At 46.4% G+C, this 21,785-nt stretch overlaps 1 protein-coding gene across 4 annotated transcripts in view; it reads right to left on the bottom strand.

Annotated features, from left to right (window-relative positions):
- ash1l (ash1 (absent, small, or homeotic)-like (Drosophila)) overlaps positions 1 to 21,785 on the bottom strand; it is a 230,621-nt gene that overhangs the window by 5,070 nt on the left and 203,766 nt on the right. For 3 of the 4 annotated variants that reach the window (XM_041179673.1, XM_041179676.1, XM_041179675.1), the window contains exons 18-26: positions 21,638 to 21,692; positions 15,828 to 15,960; positions 13,055 to 13,303; positions 10,081 to 10,167; positions 9,286 to 9,376; positions 8,293 to 8,431; positions 6,302 to 6,474; positions 5,277 to 5,443; positions 3,029 to 3,069 (exon numbers count right to left, since the gene is read on the bottom strand). In XM_041179673.1, coding sequence (XP_041035607.1) covers positions 3,029 to 3,069; positions 5,277 to 5,443; positions 6,302 to 6,474; positions 8,293 to 8,431; positions 9,286 to 9,376; positions 10,081 to 10,167; positions 13,055 to 13,303; positions 15,828 to 15,960; positions 21,638 to 21,692 — 1,135 coding nt within the window. Of the gene's footprint in view, positions 1 to 3,028; positions 3,070 to 5,276; positions 5,444 to 6,301; positions 6,475 to 8,292; positions 8,432 to 9,285; positions 9,377 to 10,080; positions 10,168 to 13,054; positions 13,304 to 15,827; positions 15,961 to 21,637; positions 21,693 to 21,785 lie in introns of those variants that run through there. The other variant, XM_041179677.1, reaches the window with a different exon arrangement.

Genomic DNA, 21,785 nt, shown 5'->3' with positions numbered 1-21,785 from the left:
TGGCACCACGCACCGTTTCCTGGCACAGTGTCCTGGCTCTGCACTGCTCCATGACCATGAGCCACACTGCTCTGCGGACGGCTCAGTACAAGGTGCGGTCCTCCAGTGGCAGCAACGTCAGACCCCACCACCCGCCCCTATGTGAAAAAGTGCAGCAAGCCCAATGCTCTGGAGTCCACTAACTTACGGCTTGGGTGAGAACTGGTGGAACTTGCCCAACGAGTGCATGTCAAGCTCAAAATAAAAACTAAGTGTGGATTCAAGCTTACCCCTGAGTATAACCACTTTCTGCATTCCACGCCTTCTCCCACCCTCAACAGTGACCTATCCCACACTGGACAGCCCCTGTGGTTTAATCACTGTTTGGATCGCCCATCGCTCATCCCTTAGTGCCGCCCCTGCACTCCTGAGCTGGAGTGCGGCACTGCGGAAAGCATTCCCGGCACTTCAGGAAAGAAAAGCTACAAGTCTCTGACGGGAGCCCGTTGCAACACCGCAGCATGCTGACGTTATCATGACGTGCAGCACTATGGAGAATTGTAGCTCTATTTCCTTCAGCTTGTGAGGAAATTCTTTTTAAAAAAAAACCTTAAAACTAAACAGTAACTTTTTAAACTACCGTAAATCTTTGAGTGGAATATGCCCTGTACATAGAACAAACTCCCCCTATCGCCGGCCAAGTCTTCTGCGAACTTTATGAAATAGTTTTAAGGTATTTTAGTACCCATGGATAATTTGCACCCCTTCCTCATTTATTTTTTGGGGAGGGGAAGCAGAGAAGGTATGATACTCGAAGATTTACGGTACATAGAATTAACAGTATTCTATATAAACAATTGCTGGAGAGTTTAAAAAATAATTTAAAAGGGGAAGATGAGTGAGAGGGACATCCCCCATTCCTCCTCCTTCCTGGTGCCTCCCTCTGCCCAAACACAGTCTCTATTTCTGAAACATGTATTAAAAATACAGCTATTAATTGAAACACTGACATCCCTCCTTCAACAAGCTCCAACCTCTTGACTCCACTCACCCCCAACAGGTCAGCCTGGTCAAAGGACAGTGGTCGAACACTATTTCTCTGGCTCCCTGGACCAGGAGCAGTGAGCCTGAAGATTCTATGCTTGTATCATCTCTCCCTCACTCACTTATCGTGTCTTTTCCCCAAACTTCTCCTGTTTCTTTCCCACTCGAGACGGCTCACCAGCGGCCACCCTCCAGTACGTCACTCATTATTCCTCACACTCAACTCTGGACAAATGAGTGCAGGCTGTTTGACTACCAGGGGTATCACAGCTGAGCCTGATCCTGCCCTCACTTGAAGGATTCAAGTGTGTGCGTATGCACATACATATACCCGTCTATGCCTGCCAGTAGCACATCACTGGGTAGGAAAATCTAGCTCCCATTCCTCCTCCTTGCATCAGGAGGGCTGGAGCTAAGCCTAGCACCCCTCCTTTTCTCCTGTCCGAGATTAGCTAACTCAGCACCCACAGTACACTAAGATTAACCACAGATCCCAGTGGCCAATCCAGCCCAACCTTTTCTTTGGTAACTTCGGTCTTTTCCTATTCCACTTGTTGCTAGTTTCTAAATTATTCAGAAAAAACATCAATGATAATTCAACCCAAAGTTTAAAAATAAATCTCATCAGCCAATTACCCTTGTTCCCTTCCCTCCATCGGAACCTCAGCCTGTGTCTACGAGTGAACCAGAGCTCATGGCAGTGGGAAAGTGACTATCAATCCTTGATCCCCATAACCATGAGATACCCAGTGAAACATTTCCCTACTGGAGGAATGTCCCCTTCCCACACCTTTCTAAGCATCCTTCACCTTCAATCAACTGCTCAACAATTAACTAGTTATCCTTTCTTACTGTCCTCTGTTCTTTACGGTGTGTGACTAAAGACACCAATGGCTCCAGGGCACATGAAACCAGGTGGCGACTATCTGCAGGCTATTCAGCTGCATGAGGCACCCCAGCTGACTGTGATCTGGTCCTTATTCATTGTCCTTACCATTGCACATGGGAGTGAAACAGAAAAGGAAAAGATGGGGCTAGTAAAAGTGGGAGCCCCCTGCGCACATCCTAGTGACTGATACAGGTGTGGCAGCAGACAGCACTCACCCCCTGACTCCTCCCCTACCACCCAACTGTGTCAGCCATGGAAAGGTGTAAAAGTGTGGGGGTGTCTAAACTTGACTACCCTCAGTTGGGTGTGTTTCATCAGTTCTCTGGCAAGTCAGCAGGTAGGGGTCGTGATACAGAAGGAAGGTTTCTGCTTTCTATGGTGGATGGAGTAGGGAGGGAGAGTAGGGAACCATTTTGGTCTGAGTCACTCCCTTTGCAAGCTGACCACAGCAATCCAAAGAACGCTGGGGAGAGCAACTAAAGACAGGTGAAAACAAAATTCTAACTTAAAGATTACTCCTCTGCCGCTCTCCCAAGCACAGTGAGTGCAGATTCAATCTGCACTCAGAGATCAGAGCTAGCCTATTAACTGAGTACTGACCACTTGTCTAAGTGGCAATGAGATTTTAATACTAATTACTTGCTTGTTTTCCCTCTTTGCTCCCAAAGGCAATGACTCTCATTGGGATAGAGGCTCCCTCTGGTACCTGTGTCCAACTGGTCAGTCGCCATGTGGGTAAGGTTTAGGGACCCTGGAGGGCATCAGAGCCCAGTCCAAATCAGTCCTCACTCAATGTTTATACCTTGCAGCAAGGGTCAGGAGTGGGAACCCTGGCTGATTTAATCTCCCCTCACTTGTCCAGGGACAGAGAATCACAGTAACCTTCTGCTGCAGCATGGCAGAGAACAGTTAACACAGCACAGGGCACTTCCACACAACCTCCAGCCAATATGGCAAGAGGTGAGCTGCAGAAACTGTTCTAACCTACAAGGGTCTCAATGACCACAGGTTTCTGCTAGAAAAACTGGAAGAGTTACCAGAGACAAACCTACTGCGGATAGCAGAACTGAAAGTACAACCAGAGATCAAGAGCAGACTGAAATAGATGTCACTCACCGGCCTCCATTTCTCTTGTAATTTTCTGGTACGTAGTGAGGCTAATGGAAAGTAAACAGGAGAACAAAAAAGCATATTTAAGGCTCAACAACACAGCAAAACTCCATCCCACCATATTCCCCCACTGCTCACACTGCTCCAATCACAGCCAAACCTTCACTCAGCAGCGACTGCATCCAACCCCTCACTCCCAAATCCCACCTCACCACACCACACGCAACCCCCATCCCTCACTCAGCAGCATCTGCACCTAACCCCTCACTCGCCATTCCCACCTCACCACACACAACCCCCACTCCTCACTCATTCTCGACAGCACCCAACCCCTCACTCCCTAATCCCACCTCACTACACACACCCCCCACCCCTCACTCAGCAGCGTCTGCACCCAACCCCTCAATCCCACCTCACCACATGCAACCCCCACCCCTCACACTCTCGACTGCACCCAACTCCTCACTCCACAATCCCACCTCACCACACACACCCCCCCACCCCGCACTCACTCTTGACAGCACCCAACCCCTCACTCCCCATTCCCACCTCACCACACACACCCCCCCTACCCCTCACTCACTCTTGACAGCACCCAACCCCTCACTCCCCACTCCCACCTCACTACACGCAACCCCCACTCCTCACTCAATCGACAGTACTCAACACCTCACTCCCCAATCCCACCTCACCCCACACACCCCCCCCACCCCTCATTCACTCTCAACAGCACCCAACCCCTCACTCTCCAATCCCAACTCACCAAACACACCCTCCACCCCTCACTCACTCTCAACAGCACCCAACCCCTCACTCCCCAATCCCACCTCACCACACACACCCCCCACCACCCACTCACTCAACCCCTCACTCCCCAATCTCACTTCACCACAAGGAACCCCCAAGCCCCTCCCCCGCCTGTAGCCCCAATCATATTCCTTAATTAATATGCTAGAGCAGTGCTGGAAAAACAGAGATTGCTTTCCTCGCCTCCACCGATACTTCCTGGGGTGGCGGGCTGATGAGTATCTCCTCTAAGTGACCATACCCCATACGGAACTGGGGTGCAAAGGAGGAATGACTGATTCATGTGTCCTCAGGTAAACTGAAGCCTCAAATTGCTGTCCTGTCTGAGCTCAGCTTCCATGACTCAGACCAAGGATAGGAGGGCATTCCTAACATCCCACAGTACAGGGGAGTTTACTCATTAGCGGATACCTCATTCCACAAGCTACTGAGAGCTTTTACATTACCATTTTACTGCTAAGGCATGCTAATGCTGCAAACATTCTTGTGATGGTATAGATTCTATTTTATAGATAACTTACAGCCCAGACTGCAGACTGAACCTGGGATCTTCCTGCTTCAATTGGTTTATTGGTTCATCCATTGTCTCATTTTATCCACTAAGTCACAGGGAAAACTATTGCAGCAGTTTTATAGAAAGATCAGACAGAAATGGAATACAGGAACCTTTGTTATGACCAGCACCGTAAGAGACCATATTATCAGGTTATTGATGTAACTAGGCCCTTTTTCTCTGTAACTCAGCCTGGTTACCAGGAGGACCGCCCCGCTACCCACCCTCTCGGGGACCCGCCCCGCCACTTTACCTTCCCTCTCGGGGACCCGCCCCGCCCCGCCACTTTACCTTCCCTCTCGGGGACCCGCCCCGCCCCGCCACTTTACCTTCCCTCTCGGGGACCCGCCCCGCCCCGCCACTTTACCTTCCCTCTCGGGGACCCGCCCCGTCACCCACCCTCTCGGGGACCCGCCCCGCCACCCACCCTCTCGGGGACCCGCCGCGCCACCCACCCGCTCCGGGCCCTGTCTTGCCACCCACCCTCTCGGGACCACCCTGCTCTGCCACAACGTTACTTGCATTTCTCCACCCTGGCTTCTCTTCTGCCAGGGTCTTTCCATATGGTTCACTTGAGCAGTTTCCTGACGGGAAGGCTGCTGCCCCCTGAATTCCCCAATCACACTCCTCTACAGAAACGGCAAATGGTTGGCCAGCCCTCTGTGTGCTGCAGGAAGCCGAACATACAGGAGAAGCTCATGAGAGAAAAGGGACAGGGTATAAGTGGAAACTAAATGTACGTCAGGGCCATATGTACAAGGGAAAATAAACCAACTGTGAATCAAACAGCCTTCATCGCTTGATATGTTACCCTGCACCAGCTGCTCACTGACACCTGCCCTCTCAGATGCCTTTCTGACCCACTCCATCCCTTCCCTAACCATGAATACTTACAGAGAAGTCTCTTTTGGGCGTCAGTTTCTTGGGGAAGTGATCGAATGCGTACGATTTTGTGCAGACCGGGTAGCGGTTCCGGTGAATCTTGTAGAAGAGGTGCGCAGATTTATCCAGGCGATAGTCACAGATGTAAACATCCTGATCTCTTACGCCCTTTGGCCTCCCTGAGGGGTTGAAAGATTAAAACAAGAGCTGTAGCAGTGTGGTTTCAAACTTCAGCACAAGGTCAGCCCCAGGTAACTCTCTAATAGAACTCAGGCAAGAGCAAACCTGGGTTTCACATGTTTTCAGGAATAGGGCATATTTCTCCCCACGTTCAATCAAGTTTCAGAAATACACTTTTCTTTAAACGTGACAAATTTAAAAAAAAGATGCAAGCCATTAGGAGGGAATTCAGGAGAAACCTCTTCAACCAGAGTGGTGAGAATGTAGAACTCACTGCTATAGGGAGTGGTTGAGGTGAATAGTGTAGATACATTTAAGGCGAAACTAGATAAACACAAGGGAGAAAGGATAGAAGGATGGGCTGTTATAGTGAGATGAAGTCCAGTGAAAGGGGGCCCCGAGTGCAGTGCAAACATTGACGTAGACTTGTTGGGCCAAATGGCCTGTTTCTACGCTGTAAATTCTATGTATATAAACAAACTGTTACTATACCATGTTTCATTATGATGTCCAAATCTCTTTAAAGGAGCCAGAGTCTATCCCAGGCTGTGCTGAGAGAACTGTGAGAGGTGTCCAACCACCTTCTTTAACCCCTACCTCTGATCACTACCCAGTGAGCTGGGCGGGGGTGTGTTAGCTTGGAATCTGGGCAAAGACAAGATGGAGTGCCAGGCTCACCAGCTGGAGGGTGGGGAGATGTGGAGTGGAAGCTAGAATGGCTCTGTTCTGGGGGAAATCTAGGTCACCTTGAGCACCTGTATGTTCAATGGACCCTAACCCAAGGTGTCATGAAAAGTGGCTTGAAAAGAGCAGCACAGGATGAGGGTTAAAAAGGCTTACAATAAATTTTCACTCACCCTTACAGTACGTGTAGAGGTCCAACACGCAGCAGGTCCCTACCACCGCCTCCAGAGGGATAATCTCGTACAGTGGCACCCTGAATAGCTCGTTATGGTAAAACCGTCTTGAAGGGGAGTGATGAGTCTCGTGGGGTCGGAAATAATGGTGACCAAAGGCAAATCTCTCCCCTCTGTCAGAACAACATAGCAGATCGTTCAAGACTTCAATAAAGATGGAACTTCAAAATACTAAACATATATCAACATACACATTGTCACACCGTGCCCCCTCTGGAGAATCAAAAAACCGTGAGGGTGGATGTGTGACATTTTCAGATTTAAATTGTGAAAAATGCTCAGTAGTACAATTCAAGGTCTTATTCTTCCAAACTTGGGATGTGCTGGAGAGAATATTTCCAGCTGTATATCACTGGGATACAGTACAGGCGTGGACGGGTCTGTCGCTGTATAACACAGGGGTACAGTATTGGTGGGGACAGGGCTGTCACTGTATAACACAGGGGTACAGTACTGGTGGGGACGGGTCTGTCATTGTATAACACTGGGGTACAGTACTGGTGGGGATGGGTCTGTCACTGTATAACACGGGTACAGTACTGGTGGGGACAGGTCTGTCACTGTATAACACTGGGGTACAGTACTGGTGGGGACAGGTCTGTCACTGTATAACACTGGGGTACAGTACTGGTGGGGATGGGTCTGTCACTGTATAAAACTGGGGTACAGTACTGGTGGGGAAGGGTCTGTCACTGTATAACACTGGGGTACAGTACTGGTGGGGATGGGTCTGTCACTGTATAAAACTGGGGTACAGTACTGGTGGGGACGCGTCTGTCACTGTATAACACTGGGGTACAGTACTGGTGGGGACGCGTCTGTCACTGTATAACACTGGGGTACAGTACTGGTGGGGGACAGGTCTGTCACTGTATGACACTGGGGTACAGTACTGGTGGGGACAGGTCTGGCACTGTATAACACTGGGGTACAGTACTGGTGGGGGACAGGTCTGTCACTGTATAACACGGGTACAGTACTGGTGGGGACAGGTCTGGCACTGTATAACACTGGGGTACAGTACTAGTGGGGTCTGGTCTGTCACTGTATAACACGGATACAGTACTGGTGGGGACGCGTCTGTCACTGTATAACACTGGGGTACAGTACTGGTGGGGGACAGGTCTGTCACTGTATAACACTGGGGTACAGTACTGGTGGGGACGGGTCTATCACTGTATAACACTGGGATACAGTACAGGTGGGGACAGGTCTGTCACTGTATAACACTGGGGTACAGTACTGGTGGGGATGGGTCTGTCACTGTATAACACTGGGGTACAGTACTGGTGGGGATGGGTCTGTCACTGTATAACACATGGGGTACAGTACTGGTGGGGATGGGTCTGTCACTGTATAACACTGGGGTACAGTACTGGTGGGGATGGGTCTGTCACTGTATAACACATGGGGTACAGTACTGGTGGGGATGGGTCTGTCACTGTATAACACTGGGGTACAGTACTGGTGGGGACAGGTCTGTCACTGTATAACACTGGTGTACAGTACTGGTGGGGCCGGGTTTGTCACTGTATAACACTGGGGTACAGTACTGGTGGGGCAGGGTTTGTCACTGTATAACACTGGGGTACAGTACTGGTGGGGATGGGTCTGTCACTGTATAACACTGGGGTACAGTACTGGTGGGGACAGGTCTGTCACTGTATAACACATGGGGTACAGTACTGGTGGGGATGGGTCTGTCACTATAACACTGGGGTACAGTACTGGTGGGGATGGGTCTGTCACTATAACACTGGGGTACAGTACTGGTGGGGATGGGTCTGTCACTATAACACTGGGGTACAGTACTGGTGGGGATGGGTCTGTCATTATAACACTGGGGTACAGTATACTGGTGGCTACAGCTGAGCATTTCTGAAGGCATTTAACAAGTTTTCACAATTTATTTTGTCCATTAGCTGCCTTACTTTTCATTTTTCCAGAGCTTTTCAATGCGGAAGATATCAAGTTTGTCCCGGTTGATGTGGGATAGCAGTCTGTAGGACTGTCGGACAGGCTGGCCCTCAGGACCACGCCGATTATCTCTCATCAGATAGACACAGTCACCTGCAGCACAACACACACTGAAGTCACATGGAGTTCATCAACAGAACAGAGAAGAGAGAGACACACACAAAGTATAAAATCTTTAATGATTCCATGATTGCTCAAAGATTTGCACATTTCCATGCTGTTCTATGACAGCGGTTGCTGACTGTTCACAGGGAACTTTCAGCACAAGTATTAACCATTGTACAACAATGAGCCCTTTTCCTTTGGATATGCTGACATGCCCTGAATCACACTGACATGATTCAGAGAATTTAAAGCAAGGTATTAAGAATGCACATGGCATGAGCAGTGTAGACTTCACATACACTTCCTGTAGGGAGACACCCACCCATCAAATTCCAGAGAACAGGGAGGTCCAAGCTACTGACAGTCAGGCCTTGGGTTCTCTCCCCTCCTTCAAAGTTTGGGATAGTGCTGGATAGTGTAACCAACTACAACTGTACAATAACAGCTTAAAGCACTGGTGAGCTTCCCATTTCTTCCCTGATTGATCAGGCTATTAGTTACTGGAGCAGAGTGGAAAGAATCGCAGCTCCCAATGATGGATTGGGAGCACTGCCCAAGAGTATTGTGTATCAGCTCAGCTACTGCACTATTGTGATCATCATGCTGGATTTTACTTGACTGCGATCATTCATTATCTTGTAGCTCTTCTTGATCCCAAATACCCCAGGAAGACAGCTCTTTTTAAACAAAAAGCATCTAGATGGAACAGAATTGAACATCAAGGTTTCTTTGTATTTGCTATTTTGCTTCAAGTATACTTCTGTTCAAGCTGGGGATGCTAACTCATGGTTATCCTCACTAATGTACATGAGTAAGACCGTCTTTCGCCGCAATGCACCTACCATGTCGGAGCAGCAGGTCATCCCGCAGGAGGCAGATGTAGTACACACAACCGGGCTGGGCGTAATGTGGCTGCGGGATCATGGGGACTTCCTGCAATAGAAAAGAAGCAGAGTGCGTGATAGGGCAGGAAGTGTCGACTTACAGATCAATTATCATTGACCAGTGGTGGCCGAGATAGGGAACTCCAGTTTGTTCTGTGTCCACACCCTCCCCCACCCCGTCCACCAAGTATTTAATTTTATTTTTGTTCCTAGTTTCCTCCCCTTCTCTCAGGAATGCATCGGCTTTTGTTGCGGACTGTAATTCTCCCAGAAGCTGGAAAGGCTGAGTTGATTATTTTCTTATCCTCCTTCCCAGGTTTGGGACTCCAGTTGTAGCAGCCCGCCCACCGCCCACCCCCCACCCCACCCCAGTAAGATCAGCTAATTGAACACAGACTGGGCAGCAACCCAAGGATCATCTGTTCTGCATTGCTCCATCCACAACAGGCAATGCTTTCAGCCACTGAGGGAGACGGTGATGAGATACTGACATTTGATATCACTGCTGAAATTTTCCAGAAGTTTTTTTAAAAATAATAAAAGAACGCAGGATTTAAGGAATTTAACTGCGTACAATTAAGTGAAATAGCTACAGCTGTTTAACCAACCATCAGGAAACAGCGCTGGAAAAACAGTTACTTCATTGAGAGGCACAGCACACAAGTTTTAACAAAAATCCAGGACTGCCATCTGTGTCTGAAGCTGTCATACAGAATGCACAATATCTTACGTACTCATGAGGGATCAACTTACTCTCTCCACAGGTCGAGGATCACACTGTTCACACAGGTAGTGTTCAACATCTGCAGTAACGCGCATGCAATCACAGTGCTGCCATACCTAGGGAGAAGGGTTACAAGAAATGAGTACACAATGCAACGCATTCCACTGGAATCCACAGAGCACTCAGGTCAATGGACGCATTCCCCGTGTCATACAATGACACTAAGTTTATTTAAAAACATACAGGGATTAGCATGTATCTATCTACCATACCCTTAAATCTCTAGTCATCAGAAACATACTCATTCTTTCTTTAGCTTAACTTGATCAGCTTTTATGTGAAAAGGTCATTCCCATCATCTTGTCTCATTCTAAACTTCCCCATTTTCGATCTTGGGTCTTCTGGTGTTGGAACAATTCACTCCAATTAATTTTGAAAGTCTCACAAAGTCTCCTTCTTCCTAAAGGAAACAAGTCCAACTTCCTTAAACTTTCTACTTGAGTCAAACTATTTTTGTTATTTATTCATTCACAAATGTGGGCGTCGCTGGCCAGGCCAGCATTTATTGCCCATTGCCCTTGAGAAGGTGGTGCTGAGCTGTCTTCTTGAGTCGCTGCAGTCCCTGTGGTGTAGGTACACCCACAGTGCTGTTAGGGAGGGCGTTCCACGATTTTGACCCAGTGACAATGAAGGAATGGCAATATATTTCCAAGTAAAGATGTTGAGTGGCTTGAAGGAGAAATTCCAGGCGGTGGTGTTCCCATGCATCTGCTGCCCTCGTTCTTCTGGGTTGTAGAGGTCGCAAGTTTTAAGGTGCTGTCGAAGAAGCCTTGCTGGGTTCCTGCAGTGCATCTTGTAGATGGTACACACTGCTACCACTGTGCATCGGTGGTGGAGGGAATGTTGAAGGTGATGGATGGGTACCGGTCAAGCAGGCTGCTTTGTCCTGGATGGTGTCAAGTTTTTTGAGTGTTGTTGGAGCTTTAATCATCCAGGCAAGTTAGGAGTGTGATGGAATACTCCCCATTTGTGCCTTGTAGACAGGCTTTGGAAAGTCAGGAGGTGAGTTACTTGCCACACACTTCCCAGCCTCTGACCTGTTCTTGCAGCCACAGTATTTATATGGTTGGTCCAGTTCAGTTTCTGTTCAATGATAACCCCCAGGATGTTGACAGTAGGGATTCAGCGATGTCATTGAGCAATGGTTAGATTCTCCCTTGTTGGAGATGGTCATTGCCTGGCACTTGTGTGGCATGAATGTTACTTGCCACTTATCATCAGCCCAAGCTTGAATGTTGTCTAGGTCTTGCTGCATAAGAACAGGGAGAACTTCAGTAACTAATGAGTCGCAAATGGTGATCATTGTGCAAACATCAGTGAATGTCTCCACTTCTGACCTAATGATGGAAGGAAGGTCATTGATGAAGCAGCTGAAGATGGTTGGGCCAAGGACACTAGCCTGAGAAACTCCTGGGACTGAGATGATTGACCTCCAACAACCATCTTCCTTTGTGCTAGGTATGACTCCAACCTGTGGAGAGTTTGCCCCCTGATTCCCACTGACTTCAGTTTTGCTAAGGCTTCTAGATGCCACACTCGGTCAATGCTGCCTTGATTTCAAGGTAGTCACTCTCACCTCACTTCTGACAGCAAGAATCATTTTTGCTGTTTTATGTTATACCTTCTTAAAATCCTCTCTCTGGTTAGGTGACCAGAACTGACTGACAAGCTCTTTTTACAGCCTCTTTTGATTTGTTCCCCGTTCTTGTAACCTATATGTACCTTCACAAGAGCCAAGCATCGGAATGATAGCTTCATAGGTTTATCCACTGCAGCCTAGACTTCCATCATCAATGTCCAGGCACTATAGCTTTACCCAACACATATGTTTCAGGTATTTGACCATGTGGTTCCCACCCAAATTTCACCAGCATATTCCTGGTGGATGAAGCATTTGCATCTATATGCTGGAGATGAAAAAATCTGGATCTGCAATTGTTAGCTTTCTTTGCTGATTGGCAAAATGCTTGAATAAGGGTGTTACTTCCAAGATAATTTTTCTACATTCACACATTGAACTGCAGCTGCCGCCGGTTAGCCTCCAGTACCTAAAAGTCTAAACACACCTGAACGAGTTATTTTTTCCCCCTTGGTCTATGTGTCATAATGAGGGGTTGAGTGACCTAACTATCGAGAGATTTTGAGAATCATCTTCAAGTTTGTGTGTTGTGAAATCTATTGAAATCTTACAGATTTGAAACTATATTTCCCTACGTATCTTGCCTTAATAAGCAAGTTTGTTTTTGGTAAGTTGGGTGTTAAGCTGCATAACTACCTATCATTATATTCAGGAGTCTCCAGTCCTATCAATAGTAATTCCAGGATTTTGGCTTGCCTAATACTCGCTCTCACATCCCCCTCCTCCCACTCTACTTACCCAGGCCCAGAGTGTTTAGGCGCAAGTTGATAGATGAATGAGGGACCCCAAAGCCTGTGCATGGACACCAATAGGATTTAATCAGCTGAAAATGTGCTGCTTCTCAGCAGAGAGCAGTTATAATCACTTGTTCAGCCAAGACTGCACTCTCCATTAGAGCACTTCCTTGGATGTAATTCTCCCTGCATCTTGGCCAATATTCATCTTTCACTCAACATCATCAAAACAAGTCATTCATCCATCAAGAATGCTTCTGAGGAATTTGGTCACGGGGTTCCTGTCCAAATTTCCCTTTGTGATGGATGAGGCACTTATACCTGGATAGTGGAAGTGTCCTGATTATAGGAGCCATGTGCAAACCAAAATTCATTCACTTTGGGACATTCTGAGAACGTGACATTAGATAAATAAATACTAACATTTTAAAGCCAGAACAAGGTCCTCTTTAATTTGCTCCATAAGACGAGCAGACCAAGTTCTAAATCTAAAACGATGGAAATTTAATTCCCTCAGGATACTGTACAATTGTGAAAAGAATGCAGCACTACACTGGAGCAGTTACTCACCATGCACTTCTCACACTGAATCATCAGCCCCTCATCTTTGTACAGCCCACAGATGCAGCGAATCACATCATCGTCTTTCTCGTTCCCATTCTCCTTCTCACCAATGGATGTCTCACTGCTGTCTGCCTCGCTGGCCGTCTCCCCAATGATCTCGTCGATCTGGGCAGAGGCTTCGTGCCGAGCATTGTAGTAGACTTTCCTCAAACGGCAAACGTCTCTGCCAATGGAAGACTTCCTGCCGTAATATTTCTGAGGTGCACAATTACAAAAGTAATACAATGTGGAAATAGGCTTGACTCTCATTTACAGTCAACATTAACTAGGCACTCTGCCAATGGCTCAGCCCAGTGGTGCACTGCCCAATGTGGTATTCACTCACAAGACCACAACCTTGATTCCCAATCTACATGATCTCAGCCAAGGCAATGATCTGGGAAGCCTTTGGGTTTGCCAGCTGGGAGAGAGATATAAACAGGGCTCTCAATGAGTGAGGACAGGATCAGGCTCAGCTGCGACATCCCCAGTGGTTGAACTGTGTGCCAGCGTATGAAGAACGGACATTTGAGCCTGTTCCAATGGAACTGCACTCCAGCAAGATTCAGGGAGGGAAGAAAACTGCAAAGAGAGGAATGATGTTGGGACAGGAAGAGCTCAGCCAGTACCATTTTACAAGATCCCAAGAATATTTCCCTTCAGTAGCACTATGCGAGCATGCCGGAACCCATGTGCACTCGCAATACCATTTAACAATTTCCCACCCGGAATTGATGAACTCTCAGGCTGGATCAAAAGCTGCCAGAAGCAGGAGGGCGAGACACACTGTTTAGGGCTGAGTAAATGGAACTTTACTCTTCATCTATCCATATGGTACCTGACCGGGGATTACTGAAAAAAGGGGATTTGAAAAAGCAAGTGTTCCATTTGCAGTACTGACATCTGTCTTGGAGCAAACGTTTAATTAAATAAAAAGAGCAGAAAATCACAAGCCCCCCTCAACCGGTTCATGAACGTCAATGACCCCTGTGAACTGACCATGCGGCTGGTAGTGCTGGCACGGTGCCAGGCCTGCAAACTCCACAGCATTTACCTGGCATCTCATTATCACAGCCCAAGGCCAAAACATATGGTCGATTACCTTGCGTGCTGGGCCCACACCTGCTCCCAATTGTGGTTAATGAGCTACCCAAATTAACCTGCAAACAAGTACACTGTCAAAAGAATGCGCAGAAACATGAAAGGTCATTAGGACTAACCAGCCTGTCCCCTTTTGGATCCACCATAGCCCAGCTTTCTCCCCAAACTCTTCAACTCCACTTACCAACTTGGCCATAACCCTTAACCTCCACCCACACAATTTCTCATATTACTTCAACTCCAGAAGATCACATTCAATAACTGTCAATCCCTTCTATCTCTAGAAGGTTATTACATCTATACAGTGGTTCCCCACTAATTTATTCTCCATGCTTTCTCTTGAAGGCCAAGACAGCGTCAGGAGACTATTTTGTTCAAGCACCATTTCCTTACCCAATATCCAGCCACTGGACATTGATCTGGAGTAGGAAATCCGGCTGACTTTCCCTTTTCCTAGCACAGGGGCACTGAAACGAACCAGAGCATCCTTACCACTGGCCTGGAGAAGATCAGCTAATTCTGACTGGAGGATGGAGTGTGGAATCTCCTGACCTGTGCAGTCCAGTGCCACACCAGGCACTACACTTACCCACTGTGCCACCATCTGCCAGACTGCTTCTTAAGGCTACATTTCAAGTGCACTTTTCAATGAGATATTTCTGCAGCCTGAATACAATTATGATGTGGGAATTCAGGCTGGAAGGGCTCCTGACCAACAAGACATTAATCTATGGGATGTACTCACAGATGAGGGTGGTGGAACACATGAAAATATTCTTAACTCTTCAAGCTAGTTCGGTGGGTTTGGAAAGATAGAAAGCAAGTGAATCATGAAGATACACAGTCTGGATATAGTGCAGTAAAGTATCTCACCACCTGAATCACAATAAGCTAGCATACAAGTTCAGCAAGTAAAAGGGAGGCAAATGGAATGTTGGCCTTTATTTCAAAGGGAATGGAGTATAAAAATAGGGAAGTCTTGCTAAAACTATACAAGGCACTAGTCAGGCCACACCTAGAATACTGTGAACAGTTTTGGTCCCGTTATCCAAGGAAAGAAAACACTGACATTGGAGACAGTCCAGAAAAGGTTCATTAGGTTGATCCCAGGTATGGAGGGATTTTCTTATGAGGAGAAGTTGAGTAGGTTGGGCCTTTACTCATTGGAGTTTAGAAGAATGAGAGGCAACCTTATTGAAACATATAAGATTCTTAGGGGGCTTAACAGGGTAAATGCTGAGAGGTGGTTTCTCCTTGTGGGAGAGTCTAAGACCAGAGGACATAATCTCACAGTAAAGGATCATTCATTTAAGACAGAGATGAGGAGGAATTTCTTCTCTCAGAGGGTAGTGAATCTGTGGAATTATTTACGGCAGAGGGCTGTAGAGGTTGGATCATTAAGTATATTCAAGGCTGTGATAGACAGATTTTTAATCAGTAAGGGAATCATGGATTATGAGGAAAAGGCAGGAAAGTGGAGTTGAGGATTATTAGATCAGCAATGTTCTCATTGAATGGCAGACTCAATAGGCCGAATGGTCTACTTCTGCTCCTACATCTTATGGTCACTTCCCAATAAAGGTTGCCCTTTCTCACAAACCAAGGTAAAGAACTGAGAACTCAGAATCTACTTACTCACCTCAGCATTCCTGAAGACTTTCAGCATGTCCGCATCGAAGGCTTCTACAGTCTTATAATGGCCCGTGAGGATCTGTTTCTCGATACTGGTGAGGTCAATCGGGTCTGTAATCTTCTCATAGTAATCTGATTTTCTGAGTATAAATTGGAAATAAAGTCCTTGATGAGCAAATTAAGAACATAAACAAGGATCTCTGCAGTCAAAGCAGCTCTGTGATTTGCCAGGGGGAGGGGCTCAAATCAAAGCAGCTCTGTGATTGGCCAGTGGGAGGGGCTCAACAGTCAAAGCAGCTCTGTGATTGGCCAGGGGGAGGGGCTCAACAGTCAAAGCAGCTCTGTGATTGGCCAGGGGGAGGGGGGGGGCTCAACAGTGAAAGCAGCTCTGTGATTGGCCAGAGGGAGGGGCTCAACAGTCAAAGCAGCTCTGTGATTTGCCAGGGGGAGGGTCTCAACAGAACAAGCCATGTTGTCTACTGAGTGGGCTTGTGTGTTGCACCATTGGGGGATCTCCTGTGGATAATACCCACACAGAGTGCCAGGCAGAAACGCAGCTCTGGCCATGACCATAAGCTAAGGGATCGAGCACTGTATAATGAAAGCAATGTGAATTGAGTATTGAAGAGGAAACGTCCAGGATGCTACAAAGCTTCCATGATCATGAATCAGGATACCAGTGTCACAGGGGTTGATACTTGTCAATTGCCAACTGGTTTGAGGGGTCACAGAGTAGCATTAGCAGAGGGTGCCTTTCCTGTCCTCTCCAAGTCACAAAAATAAAGAAAAATATACCCTAAACAGAAAATAGAATCTTTGGAGGAATTATTAAAAAACAATTCTTAAGGATAAGAAATGCTTGACGATGGTTTCAAGATGGTAACAGAGGACACACTTTACACGATTTAAGGTGAATGGCAAAAGATGCGATGGTGACATCAAGAAAGAAGCTTGTTTTTTATGCGAGTGGTTAGGATCTGGAACGCACTGAGTATGGTGGTGGTGGAAGATTCAATCGTGACCTTGAAAAGGGAATTGGATAATTAGCTGGAAAAAAAACAGAATTGCCGGGCAAGTGAAACAAGGTGAGTTGCACATGTAGAGCACTGTCAAGATGACGACAGGCTGAATGGCCTCCTCCTGTGCAGCAACCATTCTTTGCCTCTCCTCCAAGCAGTGCTTCACCTTCTGTCAGACTTTGACTCCTTGGCCAGTTCCCAACAGATAAAAACTTTACTGACCAGTAAGTTTTACCCTCTCATATTCTCCTTTGCTTCCTGAAGGCAATTCTCTCTTTGCGGTACTGTTTCATGGGCTCAATGTGCTCTCTGGTACCTCACTCAAATGGCTATTCTTTATATTTGAACTGTCACAGGGAGCACCTTTGCATTATTCAAAAGCGAGGGGGAACAGCTGCTGAGCTACATTCTGTTCTCACTCAATACCCTGAAATACATCCTTTCAGCATGGCTCAATGGAGCATAATCAGAGGCAGGAAACCTTGGTGACTTTCACCTCCAGGCTAATTGCAGCAGCCCTAATGCCTCGATGGAGCTGGACACAGCCTTCCTGTATTACTTAGCTACTCACTGCCTTAATGGTCTGCACCACTGGGGGAACTTACAAGCTTTTAATAATGAGACCTTGCTGTAATACACCCTCCCCACCCCTCACTTGCTGGCTATTGTAGTGTAATGATTATGTCACAGGACTAGCCCAGAGGCTTGGGCTAATAATCCAGAGACTACAAGCTTAACCCCATCAAACAGCAGCTTGAGAAATTAAATCTGGAAATAAAGCACGAGTTTTGGTGAGTCACCATCAAGCTATTTGGACTGTACAAATACTTCACTCTGGGGGCTCTTCTCCCTCAAAAAGAGGGGTGGCCTGATAGAGGTCTTCAAAATTATGAAGGAGTTTAATCGGAGCAGACACAGAGAAGATGTTTCCACTTGTTCAGGAGACCAAAACAAGGGCGATTAACACATAGTAGTCATTAATAGATCCAATTGGGAATTCAGGAGAAACTTCTTTACCCAGAGAATGGGGAGAATGTGGAACTCACTCCCACAGGGAGTGGCTGAGGTGAATCGCAGAGATGCATTGAAGCGGAAGGTAGATGAGAGTGAAGGGAATAGGAGGATAGATATGCTGATAGGGTGAGATGAAAAGGGGTGAAAGGAGGCTTCTGTGGAGCACAGTCAGCAGCATGAACCAGTTGGGCTGAATGGCCTGCTTCTGTGCTGTAAACAGTTATTTATTCTTATTTTAATGCAGGATTTAATATGTTAAATGTTCTGATGGTAATAAGCAGAGTGCCACTTTGAGGCTAAGATTTTCCATTCTGGAATAAAGGGAATGATTCTAATCAAAATTAACTGGAACATGAGTATCAGGTTTGACAGTGAAATTATTTCTCAAAAATGTTACATTCAACAGATTGCCTCAACTTTTCATTGAACTCTGCTGTAGCAAACACCTACTTATACGAAAAGCAATTAGCAGGTCCCACGGTATCCATCACTGATTAGTTTAATACTGTCTTACAGGAAGTGCACAGTGCCAAGCTTCACAGATGTGAGCACTTAGGCAACAATCGCACGACAGGATCAAACAGCTGTGGGGGGATTGTTCTTTTTCCCCAGGAGTCTGAGAGAAATCCAGGTGAAAGAGAGAGGCCCAGAGCGCAGGACATCAGCAAAGTGAAACCAGGCGAAAGGATGAGGTAAGTGTGGAAGAAAGATCGAACTTGGGACTTATTTAGTACCTTGTCACATCCTCGGACTTTCCCAAGTGTTTCATTACCATTGAATTACTTTCTCAAGTGTAGTCAACTTTACATTGTCAGTTTAGAGGTGGTGGTGAGGGGGCACTTGGGGGGGATCGAAAGGGAAATGTACAGAAAGCGAGAACCCACAATATTTGTTGTGCCTGGGCTCTGGAAGCTGTGAGACTGATAGGTCCTTTCTCAATGTGGATTTATGTTTTTGATGATATTTTTTTCTTTAGGGGTCTGGGACTCTAACTTAGAGGCTCGATACTCTGCTACTCAAGCTACCTTCAGCATTTTTAACATGGCTGCTCTTTAAACTGGGAAAATATATAGAAAACTTCTTCAAAATATTTGTTAACTTTCTGATTTCTTCACCTCCTTTCCTGAAGGGTTTGGGTCGATGGGGACTGGATACCTCATCAACTTTCTGTATGATCCTAGACAAGTGAGGAGATGAGGGGAGCTGAAAAGGCAAGGGCTGGGCAATCACATGAAATCCTCAGGGAACACGCACACACATGCTGACACACGCACATGCCTACACACCCACCCGCTGACACAAACACTTCCTTACGCAGGGGCTTCTGGATCATTTGTATTGCCCCAAGATCGACTAACTCATCACAGGTCACAACCAAACCGCAATACAGGCAGACACAGTTTAATGTCACATCTGAACCACGATAAAAGCAGATGGTGCCTCCGTTTAATATTGCACCTGGACAGGAGCTTCATGTCACATCTGAACCAAAATACACGCAGGCCGGACCTCAGCTTCATGTCACACCTGAACCTCAATACAAGCACACCACACCAGTTTCATGTCACACCTGAACCTCAATACAAGCACACCACACCAGTTTCATGTCACACCTGAACCTCAATACAAGCACACCACACTAGTTTCATGTCACACCTGGACTAAAATACAAGTAGAAACAGCTTAATTTGATACTTGAAGCAGAATACAGGCAGACTGTACCTCAGTTTAGTGCGACATTTGAAGCACAATACAGGCAGACAGCATCACAGTTTGCCACACCTAAACCACAATACAAGCAGACTGTACCTCAGTTTCATATGACACCTGAACCACAATACCGGCAGACGAACATATGAATTAGGAGCGGGTGTAGGGTATTCAGCCCCTCGAGCCTGCTCCACCATTCAATAAGATCATGACTGATCTTATTGTGGCCTCAATTCCACATTCCGCCTACCCCCGATATGCTCTGGCTCATGTTAGTCATAGCTCTACCTACCTCTGCCTTTAATATATTCAATGACCCAGCCTCCACCACTTTCCAGGGAAGAGAGTTCCAAAGATTCATGACCCACCGAGAGAAAACATTTCTTCTTATCCCTGTCTTAAACGGGAGACGTCTTATTTTTAAACTGTATCCCCTGGTTCTAGTCTCTCCTACAAGGGGAAACATCTTTTCAGTATCCACCCTGTCAAGTCCCCTCAGGATCTTATGTGTTTCAATAAGATCACCTCTCATTCTTCTAAACTCCAATGGATACAGGCCCAGCCTGTCCAACCTTTCCTCATGAGATAATCCCCACATCACAGGTATCAGTCGAGTGAACTTTCTCTGAACTGCTTCTACTGTACTCATATCCTTTCTTAAAAATGAGACCAAAACTGTACACAGTACCCCAGATGTGGTCTCACCAAGGCCCTTTGCGGCTGCAGCAAAACATCCCTACTTTTATATTCCATTCCTCTTGCAATAAATGATAACATTCCATGTGCCTTCCTAATCACATGCTGTACCTGCATTCTAACTTTTCCTGATTCATGAACCAGGACACCCAGATCCCTCTGTACCTCAAAGTTCTGTAGTCTCTCTCCTGAACCACAATACAGGCAGACCATAGCTCAGTATAACGTTATAACTAAACCAAGATACAGGCAGTCCATGCCTCAGTTTAATGCAGCACCTGAACCACAATACAGGCAGTCCATACCTCAGGTTAATGTTATACCTAAACCACATTATTGGCAGACCATACCACAGTTTAATGTTATACCTAACAGGGGTCAGAATCCAACATCTTCTGTTCTGAATGCCTCAATTTCATGATGACACTAAGATTGGTGGCACAGTAAGTAGTGCAGACAGGAACATAAAATTACAGAGACATTGAGTGGGCAGAACTGTAACAGATGGATTTCAAAGCAGGTGAGGGTTACATCATCCACCTTGGACCAAAAAAGGGATAGAGCCAAGTATTTTTTTTTTTATCTGATGAAAAGTTAAGAACAGCCAAGATCCAAAGAGATTTAGAAGCCCATGTACTCAAATCACTCAAATGTAGTCGTCCAGGACAAACAAAATCAAAAAGGATAATGGAACATTAGCTTTTATAACTAGAGAGCTGGAACATAAAGGAGAGGATGTTTACTACAGTGATACAAAGCCCTGGTTAGACCACATCTGTAGTACCACGTACAGTTCTGGGCATCACACTTTAGAGCCCTGGAGGGAGCTCAGCTGAGATTCACCAGCAGTTATCAGGGCTCCAAGGATTAATTTTTGAGAAGATTTTACATGAATGAGACTTGTGTTCCTGAGGATATCGATGGTTAATGGGTGATTTGATTGAGGTTCTTACGAGTTTGAACGACAATGATCAGGTATAGAGAGAATCTCTTTCCATTGGTAAGGAGAGCCTAGGACAAGGGGACAGAAGCTTCAAACCAGAGCCAGGCCATTCAGGAGAGAAGTTCGGAAACATTTCTACATGGAAAGGGAGGTAGAAGGGTGGAACACACTCTCCCACAAAAAGCAGATGATGTTAGCTCAATCTATCATTTTAAATCAGAGATCAACAGATTATTGCTAGCCAGGGGTACTTGGGGATATGGAACCATGGCGGGCAGATCAGCCAGGATCTCACTGAATGGCGTAACCAGCTCGAGGGGTTGAATGGCCTCCTCCTGTTCTTATAATTTAGAAAACCCTGTGGCACTCCTTCAGTGACCTTTATTGCCCATCTGGAAAATGATACTCGAATGATGCAACAAACAAATAGCTTACTTTTTCCTTGATGGCAGATTGAGTAGGGGTGTGGCCAGTGCTTGTTCCGATGAATCTAAAGACATTTTGAAAAGAAGCATATATTAAAAAAGCCCGAAGAGTTAATTAAAACAATGACCTGCAGAATTATTGAATCAGGACTGTAGCA

This window comes from Carcharodon carcharias, chromosome 36, assembly GCF_017639515.1.
Source record: "Carcharodon carcharias isolate sCarCar2 chromosome 36, sCarCar2.pri, whole genome shotgun sequence".
Taxonomy (NCBI): Eukaryota; Metazoa; Chordata; class Chondrichthyes; order Lamniformes; family Lamnidae; genus Carcharodon; species Carcharodon carcharias.
Note: the sequence above shows the minus strand (reverse complement) of the source record. Positions and strands in the feature narration are given on the sequence as shown.